The following is an 18,080-nucleotide window of genomic DNA, read 5'->3' on the forward strand; positions in this document are numbered from 1 at the left end:
TGATCAAAATGCCACGAGAATAAAAGCAGCACCCTCCCGTGCTCCCGAGGCCCCTGACCTGGGTTCAGCTGCCCTTGGAGGGCTTGGTGGCAGCGGGGCCGGGTGGGAGGTGTTCCCCTTGGTGCGGACTTGGGGTAGTTGGGGAGGCTGCCGGGAGAGCGAACCCCGGGGACACACAGCCAGGTCCGGTGGCAGGCCCAAACTTGACCTGGGAGGTGTGGCCGGAAGGCTGGGTGCCTGTTCAGCAGGGGACCTGGGTCTCTGCCTGTTGGAAACTAGGGGGAGCGGAGTGAGTGCGAGGGCGGGGGGGAATGGAAAACGACACTCATTCTGAGAAGCTGGCTTCTGCAGGGAGTGGCCAAAACTGGTTGAATAATAGACAGCAGAACCCCTGGAAAGGGCCCCCAAACCCACCCTTTGTGTCAGACTGAGAAACTGAGGCACAGACCCCTGCTGGGCCCATGTCCGCTTCAGCGCTTACCCTTCAGTCCCATGATATAAACGACCCCTAGGCAAATGTCATGTACTTACCCTGGGAGGGACCGGACTCACAACTACCCTTCTCAGGGCCACAGCTGAGTCAGCGCCACCTTCTCCAGCACAGACCTGCCCCCTACCCCCATCTCAGGAAAGGACGAAGGAAGGACCCAATCTGAGGCCATCGTCCCAGTGATTGGTCAATAGGCGACACATGACCCAGACCCGACCAGAATCCCTCCCTGGGACTTCTACCCCAGAGGGAGAGAGGCCCCCTTGGAGCCCGGGGGTGGGGCAGCCATGGCCATGATCACAGGCGAGGACTCTCAGCTGGCCCGAGAGCCTGGATCCTTCTAGACTGAGAAAGAGTGCCCTGTGGTGTTGGAGCTCCTATTCAAGGCGTCCCTACGCTTCTCCCGACTGCCTTTCTCCCGACATGACTTTCCTGCACTCATGCTAGTTCTAGGGGATTCCGTTGCTTACAAAGTCTCTAAATGCCAAGGGTGGAAACAAAAAACCACAGCTCTACAAACAGCTCCTGACGCCCGAAAGCCCAGTCCATCAAGGGCGGAGAGAAGGCGTCTCCCAGCCTGCTGCCCTGCGCAGGCGCGTCACCGTGGCAGTGCTCACCCCACTGCCTGTAGCTCAGGACTCGTGTGTGACAAGTGTCCAGCCCTGCCCTCTGTACCTGGCAGCAGGAGGAGGATGGGGGGCACGGCCCGGGGAGGGCGGACGGCAGCCGGGCGTCTCTTCAGGGTCCGGTTCGTGTGCGTAATATCACAGCAGATCCCCAGCCCTTTGGGGTGGCCGCCCCGGAGCCCCACATCACGTCAGCCTGGGGAGAGGCAGGTGCGGGGAGGGGCGCGCTGTAGCAGCTGCGGGGATCCTTCCGAGCCTCGGGGAGGTGGCTCCAAGCACGGCCCCGTGGGCGATCAGGGCTTAGGCAGGCGCCAGCGTCCCCGTGGAGCCCCTCACACAGGCCCCGGGCCCCCAGAAGCGAGCGTGCCTGCCGCCGGAGGGGCAGTGCCCGCTCTGCCAGGGGTCCCGCGGAGCACACTGCAAGGTGGCCGAGGTTGGGGGGGGGCCACCGAACAGCACCGTGCTCCAGCGTCGTGGCGCGTGATCCTCTTGGGGTAACTTGGAGGGCCTCGGGGGAGGGGAGAGGAGGCCCCCCGGGTCCCAGCTCCTGGGAGGGTGGGTGGTGGGGGTGGAAATGGATGGAGGCTGTAGGAGATCCCACGGCATGCCTCGGGGACAGGTGGGGACTCGCCACCCGGGGATCTGCTGGCCCCTCCGTGGGGTGCCGGGCAGGTCCATGTGCAGCGGTGACTCAGGACAGTCCTGTCACCTCCCAGGGCCTCAGTTTCCTCACTGTTAAGAAGGGGAAGGGGGGTTCCCCTGCCACAGGGCACGAAGCGCAGGCGCAGTGCCCTACGAACCCGCGAGGCTGTCAGGGGTGGGGCCGTGGCGGTGAGGGCCCCCCACCTCCAGACTCCTCCCTTGCCTCCCCACAGTGGGGGGCGGGGGGGTGGGGAGCGCAGGGGACTAATGTGCCTCAGCGGTTCCAAGAGGCCAGAGTCTGCCCTGCTGGCCTCCTGCCCTGGCCTGCCTGGTGCCGCCCCCCCACCCGGCCTCAGCGGGGGTGCTCCGGGCAGGAGAGAAGCCCACTCCCAGGGTCCTTGTCCCCCAGGGAGCCATGCTGAGCCGTGGCCCTGGGGTTTCTTGGGCCCACCAGGACTCTGCGTCTGTGGCCCACAGCAGGAACCTCCTCATCTGGGCAAACGCCATCGGGTTTCTTCTCTCTCTGCCTCAGTTTCCCTACTCCTCACTGGGGCTTCTCGATGTCACCTCCCAAATAAACTGCCCGCACCCCAGTCCTGGTCCCGGGTCGGCCTTTGGGGGACTGAGCACCGGGGGCTCTGGTGTCCCCCCCACAGCACCCGCTCCGTCTCCCTGCCCCCCAGCGAGCCTGGGGCCACTAACGTCCTCCCGTAAATGATCTTGAACTAACCAGAGAGGGCGCTGCGGTTTGTCGCCCAAACCTGAATAGTGCAGACAGCTGGAGCGAGACTCGAGGTCGGGACTGGTCCTGGGGGCCGTGAGGGGGTCCAGCGAGCCCCCCGGGGCCACAGAACGCTCTGCGAGGCATTGACTCCGACATGCTAATGCGTTTATTATTAAAGGGACAGAAGGGGACTGAGCTGGATGGCTAGTAAGCTGTCGTGCCACCAGGGTGCTCAGCGCTGGGTGACGTGCCCAGTGCTGTGCTAACTACTGTGCCCGCACAGTGTGGGTGTGCAGCGCAGCGGCGGGAGCCCGGCCAAGAGCACGGCGAGCGGTGCGAGCAGCTGACAGGGACCTGGCCCAGGTGCGCTGCGGGCCATCAGCGCCTGCATCCAGCTGAAATACGTACTGACGTCGGTGTAGACCCCGGGCTGGTCGGGCCTCCCACAGCCCAGTCCCCAGCTCACGATTCCGACCTGAATCCACAGCCCTCTCTTCTCACAGGCCAAGGGTCCGCCGGAGTCGCCCTAGGGAGCAGCGCGGTGAGCCAGGCACGCCGGGTGCCGGGAAGGTGAGAGGCTAGTGGAGAGGCGGGGACAGCGGCGGGGACAGCAGGAGGGGCTGTGCAGCCGAGCAGGCTGAATGCACATCCTGCTCTCCACCCAGAAGTGAACGAGCCTCAGTTTCCGCATCTGCACAGTGGGGCCCCGGTCCCTAACTGCCCTTCCCCCTCCCCCAGGTGTCAGGTGTGAATCAAAGGCAAGATAAATAATGCGAAGCTGGATAAACAAGGCCTCTGGTTGTTTTCTCTGAGTAAACTCGGGGGCATCATGGAGACAGCTCCCCGGCCCGAGGCGGGGACGGCTGGTGGCCGGTAGGGGCAGGAGTGCTCACCCTGCAGGCGTCATGGTGGCCGTTCTCAAAGACCGCGCACATCATACCATCCAGGCTGTGAGTGAGGAAACCGGTCTGTTGCAACAGGGAGTCACACCTGGAGTTGTTTATGATGGACACCTGTGCTTCCTGGAGACGGAAAGGAGGCGGCAGAGCTGCAGGGGTTGAGGGTGAGACGAGACGAGACGACAGCTTCAGCCTCTCCTGTGCCAGCTGGGACAGGGGCGGGGGGATGGGGGCTGGGCTTCCTGGGGCCCCTACAGCGCCCGGGACATGGCTCTCGATGACTCCTCTGCTCTAGCCCAGCACCCTGCACACTGTGGGTGATGGAACAGTATCACAGAAGGACCCAAGACACGGACAGGCGGTTACAGCTTCTCCCTGAGACTCAGTTTCCCCATCTGGAGAATGAAGGTGACAGCCCCTGGCTGAGCCAGTGGGGACCTCCCTTAGCCACAGTGTGCGCAGGGGGCGGGGCTAACACACAGACATGGTTCAGGATTAACATACTACACCTGCGGGTTCCAGGCTGAAAACGCTGCAGATTTTTTTTTTAATGTTTATTTATTTTTGAGAGAGAGACAGGGAGAGAGAGCAAGGGAGGGGCAGAGACACGAATCTGAGCCAGGCTCCAGGCTCTGAGCTGTCAGTGCAGAGCCCCACGTGGGCTTGAACTCCGGAAACGTGAGATCATGACCCGAGCGAAGTCGGATGCTTAGCTGACTGAGCCACGCAGGCACCCTGAAAATGCCCCAGATTTGAAAAAAGATATGAAACTATATCCTGAAAAAGCCGAACAATCTCCAAGTAGGAGAAACACAAAGAGATCTACACTGAGATATATTTTCATCAAAGTATCAAAAGACAAAGGGAGAATCTGGTCAACAGCAAGAGAGAGGCTGCATGAACGTGAAAGATCTCCAACAGGATTTACGGCCACATTCTTCTCAGATACCCCGAGGCCTGAAGGCAGAGGGATGACACATTCAAAGTGCACAAAGAGGGGCGCCTGGGTGGCTCAGTCAGTTAAGCCTCCGGCTTTGGCTCAGGTCATGATCTCGCGGTTTGTGGGTTCGAGCCCCGCGTCGGGCTCTGTGCTGACCGCCAGCTCAGAGCCTGGAGCCTGCTTCAGATTCCGTGTCTCCCTCTCTCTCTGACCCTCCCCTGCTCACGCTGTCTCTTTTTCTCTCTCTCTTGCAGAAATAAATAAAACATTAAAAAAAAATTTTTTTAAAGCGCAGAAAGAATAAAAGTCAACCTAGAATTCTGCATCAGGCAAAATGATCCTTCAGAAAATGAGGCAGCGATTAAGATATTCTCAGGTAAACAAATGCAGAGAAGGTTCATCGCTAGCACACCTGCCTTACAGGAAATGGAAAAGGGAGCAGGGAACTGGCCAGGATGCTGGCCGGTGTCCATTCAAGGCAGAAAGAGCGAGCGCTGGTAAAGGTGACCACGCGGGGAAAGAGGAGAGTGAGGATTATTAGTTTTGGGTCATCACTTCTTTTTCTTCCTTTATAATTTAAGACATCTGCATAAGCCAATTCTAAATCTCTGTCAACGGTCGCATGATATGTAAACTTGACAACAGCAACTTATAGGGGATGAAAGAGCTGCATAACGAACAGAATTTCTGTGTATGATTGAAGCTTAGTTGGTATTAATTCACCATAGATGGTTATAAATTTAAGTTGTTGGGGGATCGGGCTGGCTCAGTGGGCAGAGTGTGCGACTACTGATTTTGGCTCAAGTCATGATCCCAGGGTTGTGGGATCGAGCCCCACATCAGGCTCTGTGTTGAGCGTGAGCCTGCTTAACATTCTCTCTCTCTCTCTGTCTCTCTCTCTCTTTCTCCTCTCTCTCCCCATCCCCACTTGCTCACTCTCTCTCTCTCAAATTAAAAAAAAAGTTTAAAAAAGTCTCTAAAAAATAAATTTAAGTTGTTAATTGGAATCCCCAGGGCAACCACTAAGAAAATATACAGAACACAAAATAAAAATCAATGAAACACAAAGGAGGAAATAAAAAAGATATACAGATATTGAAAGATGTGACAAAATATAGAAAAGAAATAGAATAATGGTAGAAGTAAATCCTTACTTATCAGTAGTCAGTTTTTTAAATTTATTTATTTTTTAAATGTTTTATTTATTCTGAAAGAGAGAGACAGCGTGAGCAGGGGAGAGTCAGAGAGAGAGGGAGACACAGAATCTGAAACAAGCTCCAGGCTCCGAGCTGTCAGCACAGAGCCCGACGCGGGGCTCAAACCCACGAACTGTGAGATCATAACCTGAGCCGAAGTTGGACGCTCAACTGACTGAGCCACCCAGGCGCCACATCAGTAGTCAGTTTTAATGTAAATGGGTTAAACACTGCAATTAAAAAGCAGAAACTAGCAGAATGGGTTAAAAACAGAGGATCTAGGGTCGCCTGGGTGGCTCAGTTGGTTGAATGTCAGACCTCCTTTCAGCCTGGCCTGGGTCACAATCCCAGGGTCATGGGATGGAGCCCCACATTGGGCTCCACACTGAGCATGCAGCCTGCTTAAGATTCTCCCTCTGTCTCCCTCTGTGCCCTCCCCTGATCACACTCTCTTTCTCTAAAAGTAATGAAAAAAAAGATTTTATTATTTTTTTAAGCGTTTTATTATTTATTTTTGAGAGACAGAGACAAAGTGCAAGCAGGGGAGGGGCAAAGAGAGGGGGAGACGCAGTATTCAAAGCAGGCTCCAGGCTCCCAGCTGTCAGCACAGAGCCCAACACGGGGCTCAAACTCACTAGCTGGGAGATCATGACCTGAGGTGACATCGGATGCTTAACTAACTGAGCCACCTGGGCACCTCCCACCCCCAAAAAAGATTTTCAAAATACAGGCTCCAACTATATGCTGTGTCCAAGACCACAATTTTGGATCCAAAGGCACACACAGTTGAAAGTGAAAGGCTGGAAAAAGAGACTCCATACAAATAAAAACCAGAAAAGAGCAGAGGTTGCTGTTTTAATGTTAGACAAAATAGAGTTTCAGTTAAAACTTATTACAAGAGTCAAAGAAGGACATCAGATGTGGATAAAAGTGTCAAAAATCGGGGCGCCTGGGTGGCTCAGCCGGTTAAGCGTCTGACTTCGGCTCAGGTCATGATCTCACGGATCGTGGGTTCAAGCCCCGCGTTGGGCTCTGTGCTGACAGCTTGGAGCCTGGAGGCTGCTTCAGATTCTACGTCTCCCTCTTTCTCTGTCCCTCCCCAGCTTGCGCTGTCTCTCTCTGTCTCAAAAATAAATAAACATTAAAAAAATAATGAATAGAATCAGGAAGAAGATCAACAAGAAAACAGAAGATCTGAGTAACACTGTAAATTAACCGGACCTAACAGAAATATGCAGAACCACTTGCCGCAACGACAGCAGAATCCACACCCGTCTCAGGTAGACACGGGGTGGGGTGGCGAGACACTCTCCGGGACGGACAATATGTCAGGCCACAAAGTAAGTTGCAATAAACTAGAAAAGATCGAAGTCATACAAAACAGTTTCTTCAACCACAGTGGACTAAGGCTAGGAACCAGTAACCGAAGACAAACTGAAAAATTTGTAAATATGTGGAAATTCAGCAACATATGCTTTACCAATGGATCAAAAAAAAAATCACAAAGAAAATCAGAAAACACTTGGAGATGAATGAAAATGGAAACACAACATAGCAAAACTTACGGGATTCAGTGCAGGGACTTCCCAGAAGGAAATATATAGCTGGAAATGCCCACATTAATACAGGAGAAAAATCTCAAACCAGTACCCTGATTTATGGCTTAAGGGACTAGAAAAAGAAGAGCAAGCTGAACTCAGAGGTAGAAGGAAAGAAGGAAATACTAGAGAAGAATGGAGAAAATCAAGGTCAAGAATAGAAAAATAAAGAAAATCAACAAAACCAAAACTTGTTTCTGTGAAAGATCAACAAAACTATGAAAGTGGAGCCATTACTAGTGACTTGACAGAAAGAATACTGACTATAAAGGAAACAGGTGTACCCCAAATTAGATCACGCAGATGCAAGGGACAAATCTTAGTTAACAAAAATCACCAAAACTGACTCAGGAAAACCCAGAAAACCTGAACAGATCAATAAGAGATGAAATGTGTAATCAGGTACCTCTCAATGAAGAAAATCCTTAGGCCATAGGGCTTCAATGGTTAATTCTACCAAGCCTCTGAAGAAATTAACAGCAATCCTTCTTTTTTAAAATTTTTTATTAAAAAAATTTTTTTAACGTTTTATTTATTTCTGAAAGAGAGAGAGAGAGAGAGAGACAGCGTGAGCAGGGGAGGGTCAGAGAGAGAGGGAGATACAGAATCTGAAGCAGGCTCCAGGCTCTGAGCTGTCAGCACAGAGCCCGACGCAGGACTTGAACCCGCGACTGGTGAGGTCATGACCTTAGCCGAAGTCAGATGTTCAACCTACTGAGCCACCCAGGTGCCACAACACCACTCCTTCTTAAACTCTTGCAAAAAATTGGAGAGGAAAGAATACTTTTTACTCATTCCATGGGACTCGCATTGTGGGGACACCAAATCCCAGACAAGGACATCGCAAGAAAAAGAAACAACAGACCAATATCCTTTATGCAAAAAAAAAAAAAATATATATATATATATGTGTATGTATATACATATGTATGCAAGAATATATATTATATAATATATATGCAAACATTCTCAAAATTCTAGCAAACTGAATCCAGCAGTACATTAAAAGAACTATACACCACGATGAAGTGTGATTCATCCCATGAATGCAAGTGTGGTTCAGGATACAAACCCCAATCACTGTAATGTACTACAGACATTAAGAGAGTGAAGGGGGAAAAAACCCACATACTCATCTTAGTGGATGCAGATAAAGCAGTTGGCAAAATCCAAAATTCCTTAATTACAGAAATATTCAATAAACTAGTGGCAACAGAAAGAACTTCCTCAACATGATAAAGAATATACGTGAAAAACCCATAGCTGATATTATACTGAAGGGTGAGAGACTGAAAGCTTTCTCCCTAAGATGAGGAACAAGACAACGATGCAAGTTTTTGCCATTTATTTAACATTTTACTGGAGGTTCCGGTCAGGGCAATTAGGCAAAAAAAAAAAAAAGAAAAAGAAAAGAAAAAGAAAGCATGTCCAAATTGGAAAGGAAGAGGTAAAACTATCTCCATGCAGAGATGAAATGATCATATATATACGATCGTATATATATAAGAAATCATGAAGAATACATTACAGAGGACTAGGGTTAATACATGAAGTCAGCAAAACTGCAGGATCCATGATTAAATCACAAAAGTCTGTTATTCTACTGGGGTACTTGGGTGGCTCAGTCGGTTGAGTGTCCGACTTTGGCTCAGATCATGATCTCACCGTTCATGGGTTTGAGCCCCATGTCAGGCTCTGTGCTGACAGCTCAGAGCCTGGAGCCTGCTTTGGATTCTGTGTCCCCCTTTCTCTCTGCCCCTCCCCAGCTTGTGCGCTCTCTCTCTTAAAAATAAATAAATAAACATTAAAAAAAGAAGTTTCATTTACAAAGTATCAAAAACAACAAAATAGGGGGTGCCCAGGTGGCTTAGTCGGTTAAGTGTCCGACTTTCGCTTAGGTCATGATCTTGCGGTTCATGGGTTCGAGCCCCGTGTCGGGCTCTGTGCTGACTGCCAGCTCAGAGCCTGGAGAGTCTGTATCTCCCTCTCTCTCTGACCCTCCCCTGCTCACACTGTCTCTCTCTCTCTCTCCTAGAAATAAATTTTAAAAATATTAAAAAAACCAAAAATAACAAAATAGGAATAAATTTATTTTATTTTATTTTTTTTAAATATTTTTATTTATTTCTAGGAGAGAGAGAGACAGCATGAGCAGGGGAGGGTCAGAGAGAGAGGGAGTCACAGACTGAAACAGGCTCCAGGCTCTGAGCTGGCAGTCAGCACAGAGCCCGACGCGGGGCTTGAACCCACGAACCGCGAGATCATGACCTAAGCGAAAGTCGGACGCTTAACCGACTAAGCCACCCAGGCGCCCCAGTTAGGAATAAATTTAATTGAGGCGATGGAAGACTTATGAGCAAAGACTACAGAACACTGCTGAAAGAAACCGAAGACCTAAATGCGCGGAGATGTATCCCATGTTTATGGACTGGAGATACAATATAATGAAGGTGGCAATACTTCCCCAAAGCAATCTACAAATTCAATGCAATCCCTCTCCAAATTCCAATGCTCTTTTTAGCAGAAATTGACACGTTGACCTTAACTTTTATATGGAGTACCAAGAGACCCAAACAACTAAAACACTACTGAACAAGTAAAACAAAGTTAGAAGACTCACACTTCCTGATGTCAAAATATATTATAAAGCTAAGGAATCCCCAGGTCCTGGCATAGGGATGAACATAGAGACCGATGGAGTACAATTGAGAGTCTAGAAATAAACCCACACATCTGTAGTCAATCAGTAAGGCTGCCGAGACAACTCAACGGGGGAAAGGAGTCTCTTCAACAAACAGTGCTAGGGGCCCCTGGGTGGCTCAGTTGGTTAAGCGTCCGACTTCAGCTAAGGTCATGACCTCACAGATCGTGGGTTCGAGTCCCGTGTCGGGCTCTGTGCTGACTGCCAGCTCAGAGCCTGGAGCCTGTTTTGGTCTGTGACTCCCTCTCTCTCTGACCCTCCTCTGCTCACGCTGTCTCTCTCTCTCTCTCCTAGAAATAAGTAAAACATTAAAAAAAAAAAAAGGAAAATAAAGAATTTAAAGTTGATCACACACAATTTTACAAATTTTGTGCATCAAAAGATACTATCACAAAAGTGCAAAGAAATCTACACAATGAGAGAAAATATTTGCAAATCATATATCTGATGAGAGTTTATTATCCAGAATATATAAAGGACGATTATGACTCAACAACAAAGACAACTCAATTTAAAAATGGGCAGGGGCACCCGAGGGGCTCATTCCATTAAGTGTCTGACTTCTGATTTCAGCTCAGGTCATGATCTCATGATTTGTGAGTTTGAGCCCTGCATCAGGCTCTGTGCTGACAGCGTGAAGCCTGCCTGGATTCTCTCTCTCGCTCTCTCTCTCTACCATTCCCCTGCTTGTGCATTCGCTCTCTCTCAAAATAAACATTAAAAAAATAAAATTACAAAAATGGGCAAAGCCCTTGAATAGGCATTTCTCCAAGAAAGATATACTAACAGCCAACAAGCACATGAAAAGATGCTCAATATCATTGATCATATCAGAGAAATGCAAATCAAAACCGCAATGAGATACCACTTCACATCCACAGGATGGGGGGGAAAAGGAAATAACAAGTGTTGAGTAGAATGGGGAGAAGTTTTCATTCTCATTTGCTGTTGATGGGAGTGTAAAATGGCGCAGGTGTTTCAAACACTGTTTCTTGGTTCCTCCAAAAGTTAAACATGGGGGGCCTCAGTCGGTTAAGAGTCCAACTCTTGATTTCAGTTCGGGTCATGATGTCACGGTTCATGAGTTTGAGCCCCATATTGGGCTCTGTGCTAACAATGCAGAGCCTGCTTAGGATTCTCTCTCTCCCTCTCTCTCTGCCCCTCCCGACTGTGCGCGCACGCTCTTTCTCTCTCAAAATAAAAACCTCAAAAAAAAGTTAAAACATAGAATTACCATGTGATCCAGCAACTGCACTCCTAAATATACACACAAAAGAATTAACAAGAGATGTTCAAATAAAAATTTGTATGTAAATGTTCATAACAGCTCTATTCACAATATGCAAAAGGTAGCAACAACACAAAAGTCCATCCGGGGAAGAAGGGATAAATACACTGTGGTCTATCCATAGGATGAACTATTTTTCAGCCATCAAAAGGGAAGAAATTCTGATACGTACTAGAACACGGATGAATCTCGAAAGCGTCACGCTACATGAAAGAAGCCAAACACAGAAGGTCACACAGTGTATGAATCCATGTACATGAAAAATCCAGAATAGGTGAGTCCATAAAGACAAAAGGCTCGTTGGAGAGGATGTCAAAGGCTGGAAGGAGAGGGTGAGGGGCAGTGACGGCTCGGTGATTGTCGGATTTCCTCCGGGAGGGATGAAAATGTTTTGGAACTTGATTGAGTTCATGGTTATATACCGTGAGTGTACTAAATCAGATGCCACAGGATTATGTACTTTAAAATGATTAATTTAGGGACGCCTAGGTGGCTCAACTGGTTAAGTGTCTGACTCCTGATTTCGGGTCATGATCTCGTGGTCGTGGGTTCGAGCCCTGCATCTGGCTCTGCACTGACGGTGTGGAGCCTGTTTGGGATTCTCTCTCCCTCTCTCTGCTCTCCCTCTCAAAATAAAGAACACTTAAAAAAATTTCTTCTAAAGAAATAAGATGATTAATGTTCTACGAATTAAGCCCCTCCCCCAAAATGGGGTACAGGTACATGCTAGACCGTAGATGAGCCTGTAATGTGCTGCGTGAAGGTGCCACACGTTGTAGGGCTCTATCTCTACGAAATGGCCACAGTCCGGGAATCCCCAGAGACAGGAAGCAGACTAGTGACTGCCAGGGGAGCTGGCGTAAAGGCTAATAAGTACGGGGTTTCATTTGGAGGTGATAAAACTGTTCCGGAGCGAGGCAGCGTGGACAGTTGCACAGCTGCGATTACACGAAAAGCCACTGAATTGTATACTTGAAAATGGTGAATTTTAGGTTTTGTGAGTTACATTTCAATTAAAAAACCCCAAATACAAAAAGCCTTTCTGACAAGTTCACCCCAGAAACTTCCACACTCCTGCAGGCCGGGTGGGGAGTGCTCGCCTGGGCCCAGCTGGCCTCCCTCTCACTGTGGCTTCCGGCTCACAGTCTCTGGAAGGCAGAGGGAACGGGGTGTGGGGACAGGACGTCCTGCTCTGAGCAGCCCCCAGGCGCGACCCAGCTGCACACAGACCCGGGTGGGGGCTCCCGAAGCAGGTGTGGACAGAACAGACGGGGGAGCACAGAGCCCCCCGGTCCCACCCCCAGCCTCACCTTGATGTTCTTCGATGTTCCCCCAGCCAGTCACCCAGCAGTCGGTCCGGTTCTGGAACTCAGAGGAAGAGGCCGCGACACAGATGGGCTGGATGTACTTATTGTAGGTGACGGAGGAGGCCAGCCTCAACAGGGCGATGTCCTTGAGTGAAGTCCCGCTGAACTGGGGATACATAACGATATCTGTCACCCTGTAGCGATGGTTGAAGGCCCACGGTTTCCAGGAAGGTGGCCTGGAGGACAGCTCACCAAACTGAACCATCCACTTCGAGGGGTCTTTGTGCCTGGGGAGGGAGGAGAGAGCAGACAAGGGTCCTTAGAGGGGGGAGGGCCCCCCGAGCGCACATGGGGGGGCACTCCCCGAGGCGGGACCGCTGGGGCAGGGCCAGGGCCCATCCCGGACACGGTCGGCGCTTCCGCTCACAGGCCACGGTGCCCAGCGTGGAATGATGGCCGCCCAGGGCAGATGGGCCAAAGTCCCAGCACCCAGGGACGTGGGGGTGTGAGGATGGGGCAGGAAGGCGCCGGCCCCTCAGGTGTGGTCTGGCCGGTCACTCACCGGCCTGTCACCTCCCCCAGCAATCCTAACACAGAATGAACAGGGCGCCCGGGGAGGTGGGGGTGCTCAGCCGGCTGGGTGTCCCGCTCTTGATCTCTGCTCAGGTCACGGTCTCAAGGTTTGTGGGTTTAAGCCCTGCATCGGGCAGGCTCAGCTGGGAGGCTGCTTGGGATTCTCTCTCTCCCCTCCCTCTGTTCCTCCCCCGACTGTGCTTGCAGGGGCTCTCTCAAAATAGATTTAAAAAAACTTAACAACAAAATGAACAGATGCACAGGACTGGGAAGGTCGGATCAAAATAGCTCCCCCCTGACCGCGGTGAGGCAGGCCAGCTCCGCGCCCAGACCCTCCCCACCTCTGTTTGCCCAGTGGTACAGAGCACGGGAGGCGGGATGAGGAGGGGGCGGCTGGTACTGCCATTTGGGGAGAACACAGAAAAGACCTGGACACAAAGCACATGGGAAGGTTGTGAAGAACGTTCTGGAAGAAAACGGACAGGGTTTTCCCACGTGGCTGCAGCCGGGCCTGGGGCCCAGGAGAAATGTGAGAGCCGAATCCGCCCGGGTCAGGCGCGCAGGACTGGTCCCCCCTGACCGCTCGCCCCCAAACTCACTTTAGGAAGCAGTGCGCGGCCGAGAGCGCCCAGCGGCGATTGAGCAGGGTGGCCCCGCAGTGGTGGGAGCCCCGTAAACGCAGGCTGCCCTGCCACGGCCAGCGCCCCAGCTCCGAGTCCTTTCCGCCCACCACGCGCATGGAAATAGTTCGGCGGCCGCAGGGCCCTGGGACGGACAGACGGACACACCGCTGAGCTGCAGGACCCCGCCCGCGCGCGCCAGTGTTAGGGGCTCCCGGGAGAACGCGCGCGTCGGGGACGCGCAGCCCACGGACCAGGGGACCTCGGGGCCCTCCCCACGTGGTGTGCGGGCCCCGCCCCTCCTCTCCCCTCCCCCATGGGGCCCGGTAGTTACACGTGAGCAACGACGAGTTCTCGAAACCTGCGAGGAGGAGAGGAAAAGCTGAGGCGCCCCTTGCGCTCCGGCTCGGGTGCCCTGCGCTGGAAAGCGCGCGTCCTGGGCGCCTTACCTGGAAACAGCTGGTCCAGATCCTGAACCTCTGCGGGTCGGGCGGGCGGCCAGGTGAGCTCCCCCCCGGTCTGCACGCGCCCCCGCCGCCCCCCACCGGCCCCAGGGCGGCCCGCAGCCCCCGCCTGAGCTCACCCTGCGTCTGGAGCTCCGCTCGCACCAACAGCTGCGCCAGCAGCAGCGCCCGGACGCGCGCGCCCATGGCCGCCTCTGCCGCCTCGTGGCCCCCCCTCGGCTTCCGCCGGCCCGGGCGCCCCCTGGGGGGAGAGGGAACGCTGGCCCACCCTCGCCCCCGTTGGACCTTTCTGGGTCCCAAGGCTTTGAGCTGGGTACCCCAACCACAGCGTACACCCAGACAGTCCTTCTTGTCTGCACCCCTGGGATCCTGGCTGCCCGGCTTGTTGCCCCTTCTCCTCCGCCCACCCCTTCTTCCGGGCCAAGGCTGGCCCCCAGGACGAGCCCTGTGAGAGCAAGTCCTCATTAAGGGCCCGGAGGCGGCCTGCATGGGGCTGCCGCTAAAAGCGATGGTCCTTTACCGGAGCCGAGTGGAGGGCCTGGCTTGGGCCACGCGGAGGGCTCTGCGCCCGCTGCCTGCTGCCCCCAGCTGGCCCCAGCCTCTCCGCAGAGCCCACAGGCACCCCGCCTTTGCCTCGCGCACTGTTGCGGGGCGCCCAAGTCATCGGGTTGTCTCTTCAGTTATAGATGTGAAGGGACAACTGACCTGGGGTCCCCAGGACCACCTTCAGAGTGGTGATTTGCGACAAGGACTCCTAGAACTTAGAGAGGCTGTTATCCCCGTGGTTTGGTTCACTACAGGGGTACAGAGAGTATCGGCAACTGCAAAAGGCATAGAGGCAGAGTCTAGGAGAGACCAGGTGGAAGCTTCCAGCTTCCCCTTGGCAAGGAGTCAGACGGCCAGAGCTTAATTCTCCCAGCAATGACGTGTGACAACACACGTGAAGAGATGCCAGCCAGGGAAGCTTGTGTGAGCCGAGGTGTCTGGAGTTTTTGTTATTGGGGTTCCAGCTCATAGGCACGGTGGACCGCCCGCGTGGCCGGAGTCTTCAGACGTCGGCACCTCCTGTGGTCCAGGCGACACGGCGTGGCCCAAGGCGGTACCATCACTTGCGCTATTAGCATGAAATACCTGGAGTGGCACAAGGGCTCCTGGTCTACACGGACACTCTCTGCAAGCAAGACACTGCGAAGGCTCGGGGTGATTTCCTAGGACCTGGTCGAGGGCCAGGTCATCCTTGGCCTGGTCAGTTAACCTGCTGTTACTGCTCAGCCACTGAGGGCACAGCAGCGTTGGAGGAAAATGCACACGCGCACTAGAACCATCTATTTGAATACATGGACCGTCTTCAAAGAAAACTGAGAGAATAAATACACGGAGCAGCAGACAACTTGGAGGATCCTAACTGGTGTTCTCAGAAAGTTCTTTCGAGGGTGTTTACAAACACTCACCAAGAGTTACGCAGGAAAAGGGGGCCCTGGGTGGCTCAGCCGGTCGAGCGTCTAACTACAGCTCATCGTTCGTGAGTTCAAGCCCTGCGTTCGGCTCTGTGCTGACAGCTTGGAGCCTGGAGCCTGCTTCGGATTCTGGGTCTCCCTGTCTCTCTGCCCCTCCCCTGCTCGCACTCTGTCTCTCAAAAATAAATACAACGTTAAAAAAATTAAAACAAAGCAAAAAATGTATTCAGTAAAACAAAATCACGGGTTGAGAAAAGACAGAGAGAAGGCCAGGCTCTAGACTCCCCGGCAGCAGACAGGCAGGTGCGTCGTGGTGTTGACACCAGATGTCCCAGGCATCTGGCTGGGGTGTGAACTGGCCTAACTTATGTAAATCCTCGGGGAGGCTAGTTCCCACCACGAGCTCAGCAGAAATGAGGAGTGGAATAAACCCACTGGAAGACAGGGATGTGATATCATTTCTGAGTCAAATGCTTTGCTGGGCGACAAAATGCCATAAAGTGAGTGGATAGCTTACAAACAATGAACATTTATTTCTCACGGTTCCTAGACTGGAAGTCTGAGGTCAAGGTGTCTGGTGAGGGCCCGTTCCTGGTTCACAGCTGCTGCTGTTTCCCTGTGTCCTCACATGGCTGAAGGAGTGCTCTGCCTCTCTTTTATAAGGGCACTGGTCCCATGCGTGAGGGCTCCACCCTCCTGACCTAATCGCCTCCCAAAGGCCCACCTCTGAACACATCACCCTGGGGCCTCAACATAGGGATTCAATACAGGAACATGGGGGGGGGGGAGGGTCACAAACATTCCGACCAGAGCACACGGCTATGCGTATTTTACCTCCTCGGTATCACAGTCGACAGCTGACCGGTTACCTGTGACACAAAAAGGGTTACTGAGTGGGTGTGAGTTTTAAGTAACACTCGATGATGATAAGTCCCTTTGTCATGTCCTTAAATCAGACTTACTCCGCTCTTACATAATTCTGATAATCTAGGAGTTCTCAAACAGAATTTCGAGGACCCAACTAAAGGAAAAAAATCTCAAGCAGGCAGGATGTGCCTTGGTCCCCGGAGGGTATCAGGGAATCCCATTAAGCTTCTTTTGCAATCACCAAAATCAACAATACTATTAACGGAAGTGCTTTCCTATTGTACGAGTATTCTAGCAAATTCCAATCAGGGCAAGCATAAGTAGTGGAAGAATAGAGTTTTTTGTAATTTGTTTCTAAATGTTTTGTTTTATTTTGATTACATATATATTTATATTTATATACGTGTAAATAAATTGGGGACAAAATTGCATACAAGATAAAAGCTAACCCAAGACTAACAGACTCAAGAGTGAAATACGGGTGCGGGGGGCACCCAGGTGGCTCAGTTCATTAAGCATTCGACTCGGTTTCGGCTCAGGTCATGATCTCACTGCTCATGGGTTTGATAAACCCATAAATAAACAAGCTTTGCAGGGAGGAAGGAATGAAATACAGAGATATTTTACACTGACATGTTACAAGGCACTGAAAAGATAGGAGGCATGAACTTTTATGACCCCAACAACAGAGCTTTGAAATACATAAAGGAAAAACCAACAACAACAACAATTCTTAATACTCAAGATATGGATAAATTCAAGTTTTTTCCCCCTCAGAACTCAAGAGATCGGATAGGTGGAAAAGGCAGTAACACCAAATTATTCACTGAACATGATTTTGACCTAAATCAAGTATTTAGTGCTGCTCAGGGGTAATGAGACTTCTGGAGGGGGAGCTGTATGTAGGCTAGGCTGAGCGGGGCCTCAGAAAGGATGGGTACTAAAAAAAAAAAAAAAAAAAAAAAAGGATGGGTACTTCTCCAGAAAAGGGGAAAACTTAAGAATCCAGGAAAGGTCTCCAGCATCCCTCCCTGCTCAGTGTCCCAGGCTGGTCAGCTGTGCATTCTCGGGCCACGGTGCTTTACAGAGGTGAGGCCAGGCCAGGGCAAGGGCATGCGGTCAGGGCCGTCTCTTCCAGCTGCTCCACCTCGTGAATCACGGGTCCCTCTCCTTTTCCAGGCATCTTGGCCCCACCTCGGGCCCTTCAGAGCCCCGAGGGTGAAAAAGAACTGAGGGGGGCAGAGTGGGGTGTGGGCTGGGGTCTGCGGTTCCTCTCCCGCCCCTCCTCCTCTCAGGGACCAGGCACACCGCACAGAGCACAGTAGAGTTAGCTGACTTTGTCCAGCGCCTCGGGCGAGTCATTCAACCATGGGAGTCTCGAGTAAGACCGGAGGGGGAGCGTAATAGCGCCTGCGGAATCGGTCAGGAGGAACGCGGACGTGGTTGACACTGGCCGGCACACAGTAAGTCCCCCATAAGCGGTGGGGTGCTTGGTGCTGTGAGGCCAGGGCAGGGGAGAAGGTCCCGAGGGTCTGGTCAAAGGTGTGGAGGAGGCCAAGGACCCTGTGCCCAGGAGCAGTGTGGGAGCCAAGTCCCGAGGACAAGGCGTGGAGTCAGCCACACCCCAGGGCGAGCCCAGAACTTGGGCTGGCCTGTGGCAATCTTCTCCCCCTGGGTGTCTGAGGACT

The 18,080-nt window shown here is 52.2% G+C and overlaps 1 protein-coding gene across 1 annotated transcript; it reads right to left on the reverse strand.

Moving 5' to 3' along the window:
- Positions 1-1,416: 1,416 nt before the first annotated feature.
- On the reverse strand, positions 1,417-17,575 carry LOC120241544 (serine protease 41-like). Its single transcript, XM_039246761.1, has 10 exons — positions 17,478-17,575; positions 14,188-14,309; positions 14,054-14,083; positions 13,939-13,965; positions 13,584-13,749; positions 12,436-12,698; positions 3,376-3,557; positions 2,764-3,008; positions 2,489-2,566; positions 1,417-1,663 (listed from the first exon to the last, which is right to left on the reverse strand). Exons 1-10 carry the CDS (start codon positions 17,573-17,575, stop codon positions 1,417-1,419), a joined length of 1,458 nt encoding a protein of 485 aa, XP_039102692.1.
- Positions 17,576-18,080: the final 505 nt, after the last annotated feature.

The sequence above is a fragment of the Hyaena hyaena genome, unplaced genomic scaffold (genome assembly GCF_003009895.1).
Source record: "Hyaena hyaena isolate Hyena2069 unplaced genomic scaffold, ASM300989v1 scaffold_285, whole genome shotgun sequence".
NCBI lineage: Eukaryota > Metazoa > Chordata > Mammalia > Carnivora > Hyaenidae > Hyaena > Hyaena hyaena.

Coding starts and splice junctions, on each gene's coding strand:
- LOC120241544 (XM_039246761.1), bottom strand. CDS start 17,575: ATGCCTGGAAAAGGAGAGGGACCCGTGATTCACGAGGTGGAGCAGCTG. Junction 14,310..17,477: donor CCTGGCCTGGCCTCACCTCT/GTAAAGCACCGT, acceptor CTCTCCCCCCAG/GGGGCGCCCGGGCCGGCGGA. Junction 13,966..14,053: donor TCTGGACCAGCTGTTTCCAG/GTAAGGCGCCCA, acceptor TCCTCCTCGCAG/GTTTCGAGAACTCGTCGTTG.